The sequence below is a fragment of the Peromyscus californicus genome, unplaced genomic scaffold (assembly GCF_007827085.1).
Source record: "Peromyscus californicus insignis strain IS unplaced genomic scaffold, ASM782708v3 Scaffold_5__1_contigs__length_169319896, whole genome shotgun sequence".
Classification (NCBI taxonomy): Eukaryota; Metazoa; Chordata; class Mammalia; order Rodentia; family Cricetidae; genus Peromyscus; species Peromyscus californicus.
In genome coordinates this window covers 100,156,947-100,169,653 of record NW_026294573.1, presented here as the reverse complement: position 1 = coordinate 100,169,653, position 12,707 = coordinate 100,156,947, and the positions used below count along the sequence as shown (strand labels likewise).

The 12,707-nt window shown below is 48.9% G+C and overlaps 1 protein-coding gene across 2 annotated transcripts in view; it reads left to right on the top strand.

Moving 5' to 3' along the window:
* The window catches only part of Col15a1 (collagen type XV alpha 1 chain), a 108,023-nt gene that overhangs the window by 69,401 nt on the left and 25,915 nt on the right, over positions 1-12,707 (top strand). Inside the window, exons 15-22 of one of the 2 annotated variants that reach the window (XM_052716772.1) lie at positions 2,800-2,835; positions 3,209-3,349; positions 3,543-3,611; positions 4,458-4,493; positions 4,584-4,667; positions 6,883-6,948; positions 8,326-8,361; positions 10,653-10,715. In XM_052716772.1, the coding sequence (XP_052572732.1) occupies positions 2,800-2,835; positions 3,209-3,349; positions 3,543-3,611; positions 4,458-4,493; positions 4,584-4,667; positions 6,883-6,948; positions 8,326-8,361; positions 10,653-10,715 (531 nt within the window). The remainder of the gene's footprint in view (positions 1-2,799; positions 2,836-3,208; positions 3,350-3,542; positions 3,612-4,457; positions 4,494-4,583; positions 4,668-6,882; positions 6,949-8,325; positions 8,362-10,652; positions 10,716-12,707) is intronic. The other variant, XM_052716771.1, reaches the window with a different exon arrangement.

Here is a 12,707-nt window from a genome sequence, read left to right as displayed (position 1 = left end):
AGTCAAGGTACCACCTTTCATTGCTTCCCGCATCCTGTGTTTCCTCCTCGACTATTCCTGCAGGACCAGATCCTTGTAGTGTTTTCAGAGAGGGTCTGCACGCGGCACACTTTCCAGGTTGTGGCTATTTAAAGTTCTTCTTTTAGTCTAGTGTGGAGATGCATGCCTTTAATTCTAGCACCCAGGAGGCAGAGGGGTGGATCTCTATGTGTTCAAGGCCAGCCTGGTCTAGATAGGGAGTTCCAAACATAACACTGAGATTGTGTTTTATTTGACTGTGATGCAATTCTAAATTTGAGACCATTTGCCCCTGAGGTTTGAAGGTAGTGTCTGCTCTTATCCGGGATGAACTCAGATTCATTTCCATTCTCAGCCTACCTAAGGCCATTTGACTTCTCCCTTCGCTTGGTGTTTTGAAATCCCCCATACACTGTCACTGGATATGGATTCTTTCTTTTTTTAAGATTTATTTATTTATCATATATACAGTGTTCTGTCTGCATGTATGCCTGCAGCCAGAAGAGGGCACCAGATCTCATTACAGATGGTTGTGAGCCACCATGTGGTTGCTGGGATTGAACTCAGGACCTCTGGAAGAGCAGCCAGTGCTCTTAACCACTGAGCCATCTCTCCAACCCTGGATATGGATTATTTAAAAGATGTATTCTTCCATTTGGTACTAAATAGCCTCGGAGTGGGCTGTTGTTGTTTAGTCCGGAGACCTCTGGGTTGTGTTGTTTTTGTTTTTTGTTTTTTGCTTTTCCAGAAATGCTCAGTGTGGTCCTGAGTTCAATCCCAGCAACCACATGGTGGCTCACAACCATCTGTAATGAGATCTGGTGCCCTCTTCTGGCTGCAGGCATACATGCAGACAGAACACTGTATATATGATAAATGTTCAGTTACTGTCAGCTCACATGTTGCTTTCTCTATTCTCTAATAATAAAGAATAACTTTATTCGCTTTGATCAGATATCGGAATTCCTGATTATCCTCTGAGCTCTACTTGGTCATTCTTTCTGGGTCTTTTATTCTTTTGTGCTGCTTTTTGGAGCAATGTCGTAGCCTGGTTTTTGGTCTTTGTTAATTTTCTCTTCGGGATCTGTCTCTTTTATTCCTGTAGAATTTTCATTTCAACCATATATCCATGACTCCTAATTGGTTCTTTTTCATGACCACTGTTCTGAGGGAATTCTCGTCTCACAATAGTTTGTTCTTGTTTCATGATTATATACTAGTGTCCCTTCTCTCTCAGAGTAATAAAGCTCTGGTTGCCTCTCCTTCCTTTGTTCCATCATTGACTTTGTCTCCTTCCCTCAGATCGGTGAATCTTCCTGTGTGTTTACTTTCAAAACTGGCATCTCATTTGAGTTTTTATGCCTCTGTTGGCATTGACTATTAAGGAAGTGGGCAGTGGCTACGCCTGAGGCTTGTGAGTTTCTCAGTAAGAGTGGAGGAGTAGACTGTCCATCAACAGGGTTTCTCCGAAATTGATCTCATTTTTGGTGCCCATGGACCTTCTAGGCTTCCAAGCCCTGCCCTCTCTTTGCTCCTGAAAATAACTCTCATTGTTCTTGTGATACTAAGACACCCACAGGTGCTCCTTGACAGGGCTGTGCCTAGAAGGTGAGGGGAACTGGTTGGTGTTGGACGGCTGTCCTGATGTAGAAACTCAGCCTGTCTCCCTGTCAGAGGCTCCTGGGGCACCCCTACTTCTTGCTTCTTCAAGGGTCACCCCTACCCCTGCTTCCTTCTGGGCTGCCTCCTGCTCTTGTTATGTTCTCCACCACCAGGCAGGGCATTTCGGTCTCTGCGGATCCTCTCCACGGCTGAGGCCTTGAGAGCTGTCAGCTGACATGCCTATTTATTTCAGGCCAGGTGACTCCCATTTATCTGAGGATGGGTATTATAGACTCACCACCCATCCTATGGGCGATGTAAGTTATTCCTAAAGCCCAGGAAAGGGGCAAGGAGAGATGCAGTCTTCTGTGGTGGACATGTCATAATCAGTGTCACAGCTTCTGTGTGGCCACATGATGACCGGACTGTCTCCTGCAGAAGAACAGCCTTATTCAGGCCCACAGCTTCAGAGGTTCAGGCCTAGTTGCCTAGCTCCATTGTCTGTGTCTGGGCCATGGCGAGGCAGAATCACGGCCACAAGATGACGTAGTAGAACAAACCTGCGAACTCTCTTGGCAGCGGAGAGAGGTGGTGGTGTGGATGCTGTGCTAGCTGGCTCCTTGGTTCTTCCAAGTTGGCCTGTAGGCCCCCAGCCTACGGAATGGTGATACCCACATTCAGGGCAGGTCTCCCCCTCTTGTGTAATGCTCTCTGGAGACTCCCTCACAGACATGCCCAGAAGTGTGCTTAACAAATCTTCAAGGCGCTTCTCAACCAAACTAAGTTGGTAATCAAAATTGACCATTGCCCCTTCCCTTGGTTTAAAGCTGGAAACACCCCTTACCTCTGTCATGGTAGAGGCTTAGGGGGTGCTCGCAGCTGCCTCAGTGTGAGTCTCCAAGAGAATACTTTGATCTCTCCTGCTTCGTGCCAACTGCTTTAGTTTAATCTTGGGAGGGGGGTTAATTGTTGAGGAATGGGTTTCTCAAGGTTTCGGCCTGACGTGTTCAGTGGACCATTACCTATGGTAATGTGCTCAGCTCGGAGACACCAGCCAAACCCAGATAGAACGATCCTGTTTGTCATATCCTGCTATTCGCTTGTCTGTAATTCTGCATTTCCCTCTGAGCACGCCTCCTGCGACGCCTCCTAATTGGCCCCTGTGCTTGCGTGTTTCAGGGAGCAAGAGGACCTAATGGCTCCGTCGGCGAGAAGGTAATTGAGAAGAGCTTTTCCCTCCCTCCTCTTTCCTTTGCTCCTGGTGTACCCCTGGGCCAGCAGAGCGAACCCATTAATGTCACAGAGCAAAGAGAAGCACTCCTCAGAGAGGTGACTCAGGGAAGACAGGCCAGCCGGGACAGTGGGGGGCATGCCCCTGCCACGATCCCCCTTCCTCACCCCTCTAGTGAGCACCTCGGCCAAGGGAAATGCCAATTAGCGAGACAGCTGTCCTGTGCCGTCAAGCAGCGCCCATCGGAGAATTCCCCAACTTAATTAGCTTCAAGGAGTCGTTTCCTTACTCAGGTGCACATGCTCTCCTTCCACGGGGGAATTGCAGCTGGTAACTATCCTGTCTTCTTCCTTACAGGGAGACCCTGGCAACCGAGGCTTACCAGGGCCCCCAGGGAAAAACGGACAAGTTGGTACTCCTGGGATTATGGGACCACCAGGGCCTCCAGGACCCCCTGGGCCCCCAGGTCCTGGATGTACAACAGAACTCGGATTTGAGGTACTTTCTTCCTTTCTGTGGCTGAAGAGTGATGGTTAGTAAGGACCACTGGAAGGCACAGCACACTGGGTACTGACCCCAGGGTGGAGGTTTTGCTGAGTCCCCTGTGAGCCCACAGTCCCAAGCATTCCCCCTGGCACAAGCAGGTACCTGGCAGTGAGCTCTGAAATCCTTGCTTCTGCTTCCTCCCTAGGACATCGAAGGTTCGGGGGACAGCCAGCTGCTGAGCAAACCCAGAATCTCGGGGCCCTCCTCTCCAAGTGTAGGTAGACTTTTATGAACCCTGTTATGAATGCTGTCCTGCTCTCATACCTGAGTGAGGAGGCTGTGGGGCCACCCTGGCCTTTCTCTTTTCGATGATTCACACTCGCTGTGCCTCCAGCCCTGAGCTGTGCCGCCTGTAAGGTGCTCGTTGGAGGCTGTAAGGTGCTCATCACAGGCCCCGAGCTGTGCAGCCTATAAGGTGCTCATCACAGGGTCTGAGCTGTGCAGCCTGTAAGGAGCTCATTGCAGGCTCTTTCTCCAGGGGCCACATAGAAGGTTTGCACAGACTCACGTAGGGATACTTGATAGTCATCTTTGTCCCCACTGGCCAGTTCCTCACTACTGAGCTTCCCTGCTTCATGGCTTCCCATCACCATGTTAGAGTCACTTTACCCCTTAAAAAAAAAAAAAAAAAACCTGTGTTCCCAGCAGGTGCCCTGCCTGCTCCCTCATCCCTAGAAGGCACCGCCCTTGTCCTATGTGGTATGCCTGAATGAAGACACTCCACTGGATCTTATGATCTCTGTCACGTGGAACCTAGAGCCAAGTGCTCAGGGAGTAACTTCTGGCACAGAAAACAGAGCTTCCTGTACACACAGGATCTGAGGGCAGAGTCAGGGGACACTTCCATGCTGGGAGAGGGCCTCTGGGGCTTGCCCTCTGTGGGTACTTCTCTTCTGACCCTGGAAGGGGAATTTCCCCCTCACCTTTTGATCCCATCACCTGGGACAGCATCGACTGCAGGGCTTAGGGAGAGATGACGAGATGCCAAGTAGACAGAATGCACCAGAGGACAGGGGAAAACCAAAGACTATCTCTTCATCTGTTTGGTTATTTTTGTCAGGGTCCCAAAGGAGAAAAAGGAGAGCAAGGACCCAAGGTAAGTTAGCCATCTGAGGTGGGGTCTTTCCAGAAGGTTCGTTATCCATGGATCGGGAGTTTTGTTCTTACTCCCCTCTGCTGTGCCTAGGGCGAACGGGGAATGGACGGAACGAGCACTGTGGGGCCCCCTGGGCCCAGGGGGCCACCTGGGCGTGTCGAGGTCCTGTCCAGTGTGAGTATCATCCAGGCTGGAGCTTGGTCACATGCTTTCTGCTTTGCTAAAGGGGATGGCGGGTCACCCGACCCTTCAGGGCTACAGGGCTGGTGGCTATGCAGAGTGTCAGGGCCTGCGCCTGCCAGCATGCCCACCTATCTGTCCCTACCCCCTCTATACCACTGCTCTCCTACATAGCACCGACGGAGTCCGCTCTTCTGCTTGGCAAGATCAGGGGTCAGAGAGCAGCCTAGAAAGTACTAGAGTTTTGAGGAAGCCCCAAATAAGTTTGACTTTCCTTCTCGACTGCCTCAGAACCAAAGCTGGAGACGCAAACCTGAGATCATGTGCTCACTGCTGGCAAAGGGCATGCTAACGGCCTTCACCCTGTGGGGGAGCTGCATATGCCTGCTCACTGCTGGCAGAGGGTATGCTGAGGTTGACAGCCTCCACCCTATGGAGCAGCACATGCCTGCTCACTGACTCCAGAGTCAGACAAGACAGAGAAGGATAGTGCTGAGCATGCCCCCCAAACTGCCATCAGGAAGCATCTCCCGTCTTCCAGGGTGGGAGTACAGAGACCAAGAGAAGCCAGGGTTGTACCCCTGAGGGTCAGTGCTTGTCAGGGAGGTATCTTCAGATGAGCTCATTGGATGGCTCTTTGGCAATTCGTTAAAAAAAAAACAAAAAAAACTATTAATAGACAGATTCCAAAATTTCACTGGGAAAGCTCTCCACATGGATGAACAAAGCAAGCCTCTCCCCACACTGACCTCCATTTCCAGGGAAGTAGTAACCTGTGGTTTTGATGTCATTAATCCATATCACAAAACAAAGGCTTGATAACAAGCCTGTCCTCCTACATGTTCCTTGTCTTCTGCCTGTCCCCACCTGAGCGTCATTTAAATCTCTGTGTCTACCATTAACACTCTGATGCAAACATTCATGCACACACATACACTCTGCACCAGGCCCAGGGTTTAAAGGTGACTAAGAAACACACACTCCTTGCAGTTAGGAGGATGACTGGGGAGAGTATGACCCAGAGGCCAGAGACCAAAGAGAGTTGGAACGGGGGAGGAAAGTGAGTTTGAGATATGAGAAATCAAGGAGGACTTTCTGGAGGAAGTATCTTTTGGCAGGATCTAGACAAGGGAGGAGGGTTTTCCTGAGCAGGCATGAGGCTAGGACTCTCAGTGACTCTGGTGTCCTGGTAGGAGTGGCACCTTGAGTCAAGGAAGGAGATAGAACTGTGTGGCCTGTGCCAGGACACCAGAAACTCACTGACAGTGGGTAGCAGGCTTGGGGGTCACTGAAGTTATGGAGAGAAGTTACTGTGACTGGATCAGATGTATGTCTCCCTGTCCATTCATCCATCTATCCATCCATCCATCCATCCATCCATTCATCCATCCATCCACCCATCTATCCATCCATCCATCCATCCATCCATCCACCCATCTATCCATCCATCCATCCATCCATCCATCCATCCATCCATCCATCCATCCATCCATCCCTCTGTCCATCAGATATACACATACTAGGCCTTTGAGAAAGACCATGGCATTTCTAAGAAAATAGCAACCAGGCAGGCAGACAAGAGAAAGGCCAGGAAAAAAAAAGTCCCAAAGACCTGGAAAAAGAATGACCAGAGTTAAGAGGAAAAGAGTGTGATTTAAAAGTGCCAAGTGTGTGGGGAAATAGACAATCTTGAGTGCTTGTGGGGGAAGTGTAAATTGCACAGCCCCTTTGGAGAGCTCCCTGGCAGTCTGTTCAAACTAAAAATAGACGTCTTCCAGAACTGCACATGGAAAGCTCTCCACACAGGATGATGGAGTAGAAAAGAATGAGTTGAAGGGGAGTTCACACAGCCTGATGCCATTTATGTAAAATAACGACATACATGAGTTATTTTATACATACATACATACACAGATATTATATATATTATGTATGGGCACACGTATGTATGTATGTATACATCTATTTACAATTTTTAAAGAGAGAAGGCATTCATCTACTGGGTAATTTTAAAGTTAATTAAAAAGGAAAATGACAGGCAGACTGGGACCGTTTGATGGGGAGTGGGAGGGTTGGGTATGCTTGGCAGTGGCTTTGGGGTGTGATCAATGTACTCCTTGCTGGGTGACTTCAGCTAGGGCCTCCTTGCCAGAAGCAGGGAAGAGCACATGCCGTCCTTCGTCCTCACTGAGTAATTTTTCTCTTTCAGTCTTTGTTCAACGTCACTAATGGATTCATGAATTTCTCGGACATTCCTGAGCTTGTGGGACCTCCGGTTTGTATCTGTGGCTGCCCCTGAGTAAGGCTTCTACCCAGACACCCCCACTGGAAGTGCTGGGTCAGGTTGGAATTATTTAAGCTCGTGGAGCATAGAGCCAGAGTCTATCGAAGTCAAAAGAAAGGAAAGCTGAATTTTTGAGAAGTTTTTTAATACTAATTTCATCGTGCAGAGTTGCGTTCAGTGGAGCTGATGTTTTCAGTCCCATGCACCAGAGCTCTGTGTGAGATCAGAGAGCAACTCGTACCATGCCATTCGGGCAATGCTGGGGGTCTGTATGTGTCAGCTGAGTCTCATTTCTTAGAACAGGATTGTCCTAATGGGACACTGGAGCCAGAGGAGGATTGAGGCTAACTTCAGCCATTCTCACACCATTTTAGAGACTAGGAAAGGAACATACAAGGGTCTCACATGACTCCCTCGAGGCTTTAGCATTGGCCCACACTAGATAGGGTCTCAAAAGAAAGAAGTGGTTTCCCTTTGTTTAATAAACTCCCATGGCATCTGATGGGCATCAGGCAGGAAAAAAGTGCTGGCCATAGGAACCTTGGGGTCCAGCCTCATCTCCCAGGATATCCATGCATCCATGCATCCATGCATGCATCCATCCATCCATCCATCCATCATCTGTCTGTCTATCTATCTATCTATCTATCTATCTATCTATCAATCATCTATCCATCTATCCACATACCCACCCATCCACCTACCCATCCATCCATCCATCTATCTATCTATCTATCTATCTATCTATCTATCTATCTATCTATCTATCTATGCCATTAAAGGGACATGTCAGGCTCATGTCCCTTTAATAGCATCCAATCTCTGGAGGTGGCAGGAATGGGGGCTGTGACCCTGTGTGGTGAAGTACACACTCTGTTTGCCAGGTCCTTTAAAATCACCATCTCTTTAATAAAAAGTCTTACTCCCAGCATGCACCCACTTCTCCCTCCAGCCCCCCCAGCCTATCCTCAAGTCCATCTCCAGGACCGACTTGCCCAGGTTCCCATGCTGTCCATCACTCCAGAAGATTTCGCATTGAGTGATAGCATACAGAGGAAGCTTCAGTAAGGAATAGTGGCAGCTTGGGGAGCAGTGTGAGCCTGTGGGTGCTTGAGGACGGTCCCTGCCTCCATTGTTAACTAGCTGTGTGACCCAGTGGCACTTTCCCTCCCAATCCTCAGCACCCCCTTTTACAAAATGGGACAGTGATTCACACTGGGTGGAAATAGGCTTGGATCTTTGGTAGATCTGGGGAACAGTGGACCCTCTGGATAAAACAGGCCTGGGTTTTTGCCCTCCTGAGGGACAGTGGTCCCTGAGGCACAGTGCTTCTGACTCTAAGAACTCTTTGTCTTTGGTGTGTTGCAGGGGCCGGATGGTGTCCCCGGGCTACCAGGATTTCCAGTAAGTATGGCAGTGGCTAGCACCCATCTGCGCTCAGGACTATGCTCATTCTGTTCCTACCTGGGATGCCATTCCCTCCATCGATGCATGTCTAAGCTCTAGTACCATCGCATACACTATTTTTTTTTTTTTACACTCTCCCCGGAAGCACTCCCTTTTTTGAGAAGCATTCCCTTCTTTGAGAGCCATAGGGTTTATTTTTTACCATTTTGTGATTCCTTTTTGCTTAAGTGACAGATTCATGTGTGTGTGTGTGTGTGTGTGTGTGTGTGTGTGTGTGTGTGTGTGTGTGTGTGTGTCTACTCTGTGACAGCTGTAGAGGGCTAGGTCTTATGTCCCTACCCCTGGGCCATCCAGCCCTGGGCAGCAGCTGGGTAACCCTAGCATTTCCAGTGATAGTCTGTGCGGATAAAGTCCCTCAAGACGTGGGAAGGCAGTGGTGCAGAGAGGAGGGCGGAGGAGAGCCACAGAACGGAGGGCCGTAATTAACAGCCTGTGTGCGCCTCTATAGGAGGCGCTGTGTTCCTTCTGGAGTGAGGGTCTATGCAGAAGGCCAAGGCTGGCCCCAGGGTGAGACCTGCTTCTCTGAAACTCTGCAACTTGGAAAGGTCTGAGGTGCCTCCTCTGGACAAATGAAGGAAATGGATAAAAATGTCATAGAAATTTGTTCCTGACGGCTGAACTGTAGATGATCTCATTTTTTTTTCTTTTCAGACTTTCTGAACTTTTCATATTTTCTTTTTTTTAATACAGTAAAACTTTTTAACATTTTCTAAATGATTATAAACTATGGCAATGGTAAAAACACATTATGTTCACTAGATGTTAGAACAAGAGTGTGTGGAGGGGGGGGAGAAGCAGCCTTGTAGTTAGTGGAAGAGGTCTGACCCCTTAGCTGCAGCCCCCAAGGTGGCCACTTCAAGACTCAGAGCACATTCTGGAACATTCCAGCATGCCTTCTTCCATGCAAATGATTCTATGTTCTGAGGGGCCACTGCAGGCATTTTGCCTATTTGTCCTTTGTTTAAAATTATTTGAAAAAGAAAACAGTGAGTGAATTACATCTAAGCCCCACCCCTGCTGTGATGGATGGCACACCCTTTCACCTAGAGGCAAGACAGGGCTTGTGAAAGGTTAAATAGTGATAAAGCAGCAAAATGCCTTGGGACAGTGGACACCCTGAGTAGACAAGTCACTGTCACAAAGGTTCTGTGTCTGCTGGAGTTGGAGGGAGCATGGCTTCTGGCTGGTGTGCAGGATTTGACTCTGCAGAGGGTGGCATGAACTTGGTCCGTGGATGGGAGTCACCTCCAGGGCATGGGAGATGAAGTGTGAGGTCCGGCAGGCTAGGATGCTGGATCCCATCTTGTGGGCAAATGTTGGGCAGGCAGATACAGGATATGCCAAGGGAGTTCTGGGTGAGTTGGCCCCAGAGACTAGGTGAGAACAGAGCCAGCATATACCATGGTAATCAGGGGCTCCTTATGGGGTTCTTAGTTTCATTAATAAAAGAATTAACATACTCAAGCGGGAAGCACAAGGACATTTGATTAGCATTTAGAAGGAAAAGCCAGAGTAGATAAGCTGTAAATCTCAGCTGTCTGGAGGAGGAGAAAGGAGAAGATAAACATGGAGGTCAGCCATCTGGTGGCCGCAGCCACACAGTGAGAGGGGGCTTTAGAAAAAGAGCAAGGAAAAAAATTAATTAATTAAAAAAAAAAAGAGTAGGGAAGCAGATCTTTGATTAGGGACTTTAAAAAGCAGCCTCAGGCTCTGGCCAGCACCCAAAAGAAAAAGACAGCAGAGAAGAAAAAGAAATAGTTAGAGCCTCCTGAGGAAAGAGGGGCTGACGCTGCGGAACCTCAGCCCTGACTGTGGAAACTGCACCAGGGGCCTGGGAAGGAAAAGCATTGTCTTGAGGTGAACAGCCTTTCTAGGGTAGTTCCCTAGCCAGGTCCCCGACATGCCCCACTGGACTAATCCTTAAATATTCATCCTCCACATCAGCGTGGGCTCTCTGGGTCTCCAACGCTCAGTGCTGCCGTCTGTCTCCAGCGTCCTCCAGCCTTCTTACGGTTAGGAAAAGATCAGACTAATCATGGCTTCTGTCTGCTTGATAAGTGGTTGTTCTGAAGGAGAGACAGAGACAGAGAGACAGACAGAGACAGAGACAGACAGAAAAGACAGAGACAGAAAGAGAGACACACAGAGACAGAGAGAAACAGAGATGTTTTCTTTTTGTGCAAAACCTTTTAACCATCAACACAGTGCCCTCCAACAATTCTTTGCAGGGCCCTAGAGGACCAAAAGGTGACACTGGTGTGCCTGGATTCCCAGGTCTAAAAGGAGAACAGGTAAGGGTCGGTGCTTGGGTGGGGATGTGCATGGAATTTGCTGACCGCTTCTATTTGGCCAGCTCTTTCCTCCTGGAGACACAGTTCCGACAGTGCAATTCGGTGACGTTTAGAAGATCCACAACCATCACTACTCTCTAATTCTAGGATGCTTTCTTTAATTCAAATTTATTTTACTTTATTTTTGTGTATGAGTATTTTGCCTGCATGATTGTCTGTGCATCACATGCACGCAGTACTTGCAGAGGCCAGAAGAGGGCATCAGATTCTCTGTAACTGAAGCTAATGAAGGTTATTAGGAGCCATGTGGGTGCTGGGAATCAAACCCCAGTCCTCTGGAAGAGCAGCCAGTGCTCTTAACCTCTGAGCCATCTCTTCAGCCCATAGAATTTTTTTTTTTTACGACCCAAAAAACTGTGCCTTTTCACAGTCACTCTAGTTGATGACTTCTCTGATCTCACAGTGTTAGCTGAAGGGCATTGTTGATTGCACCCTTCCCCCATCTGAAAAAAAGAATATAACTCAATGTTGTTCTCACATGCTGACCTGTCTTGTCTCCTGGCTATCATATGTGCTTCCTGGAAAAGACTTTTCTGGAACTCTGGGATGAGTACAGAGTCTGGTCCACAAATGTCACCCCAAACACTTGCTGGTTGAAGAATGTACAATCAGTGAATGAAATGAATTCCAATATTTGGTGATTGTAAGTTAGACATTGAGTAGTTGAAGTAAATGTCACACAGGGCACTATGGGAGAACCCTGGGACTCAGAACCACCCTCTGTACCCCTCACAGCCATTACAATCCACTTCCTTGGTAGGTTTTCATAGCTGAGGAGGACAGGAGCGCCCATGAGTAGATGACAACGACTGGATTGTCCTCACTTATTCCCACATCTGTTCCTGTGCTATCTCACTCTCATCTTGTGCTCCCCAAGGGGCCCAGCAGGTTCTTATACCAAGTATTACAGGAAGACAAAGACAGGGCAGAGGGTCTCAGAGGCTGCAGAGAGTGGGCTACGCCTCCTGGGGGAGTCTAGAAGGAGCGTCTTCTCCAAGAGGAGTGGGGACTGGGATTTTCTCTGGGCCTTTGTCCCAGTTGGGCCACATTGCCCACAGGACAAGGAAAGAGGCCCCACAGACGGTTGACCTTCAACGCTAGGGTGTAGAGGGCTCAATGTGTGGGGTAAAGTTCTGGAGCACGAGAGAGTGATGGAGCCTGGGGTGCTTTCGACGTCACGGACTTGCAGAGGAGGGGTGGGGTTGAGTTGGCTCTGGCACTTCTTGCTTTCAATGCTCCTCTTTCTATGTGGCAAAGGAGGCGGACCTAGACTCTAGATCCTACAGGCTGCTCCTGCCCCTAATCCTCTGCTGCTTTGAATGTCTGGGACAGACACCAGGCAGCTCTGATCCAGCCTTGCAGCAACTGCGCTTCCTGTTGCTCTGCCTCTAATGCTTCTGTGCTTGTATCTTCCTGCTGCTCAGGACTGCCTTTCCCTGCCAGCGACGTGGTAAGACCACCATCAGCTACGGGCTTCGGGGGATGGAGGGAGGGGCGTCTCTGCTCACTTTGGTACCCTAGCTGACCACTTCCAGCTGTGGAAGAGGTTGCTCTATGGCCAGCCCAGTTCCCCAGGGCTAGTGTGGAGGCCTAGAAGCATGCCATTTCCTCCACCTGGCCTTGCTCTCTTCATGCATGTCTTTCTGGAAGTCTCGGGATAGTAGATGACCCTATTGAGGACAGGATTTAGGAGCAGGATCCCGCATCCTTAACCCCTAGGCTCCCATCATCTCTTTCTTGGTATCTAGGATAGCTCTGCCTACCCCATGAGGTGTTTTCACAGAGGCTTGGAGAATGGAGGACAGTTGTACATTAAGACAGGTGGCTCCTGTGTGGAGAGAGGCGCCATGCTTACAGCTTTGTCTCTCCTGTTTTCAGCTCTTTAAACAACAATGAGAATCCTTGGTGGAGACAGATCTCAAGTCATTAGGA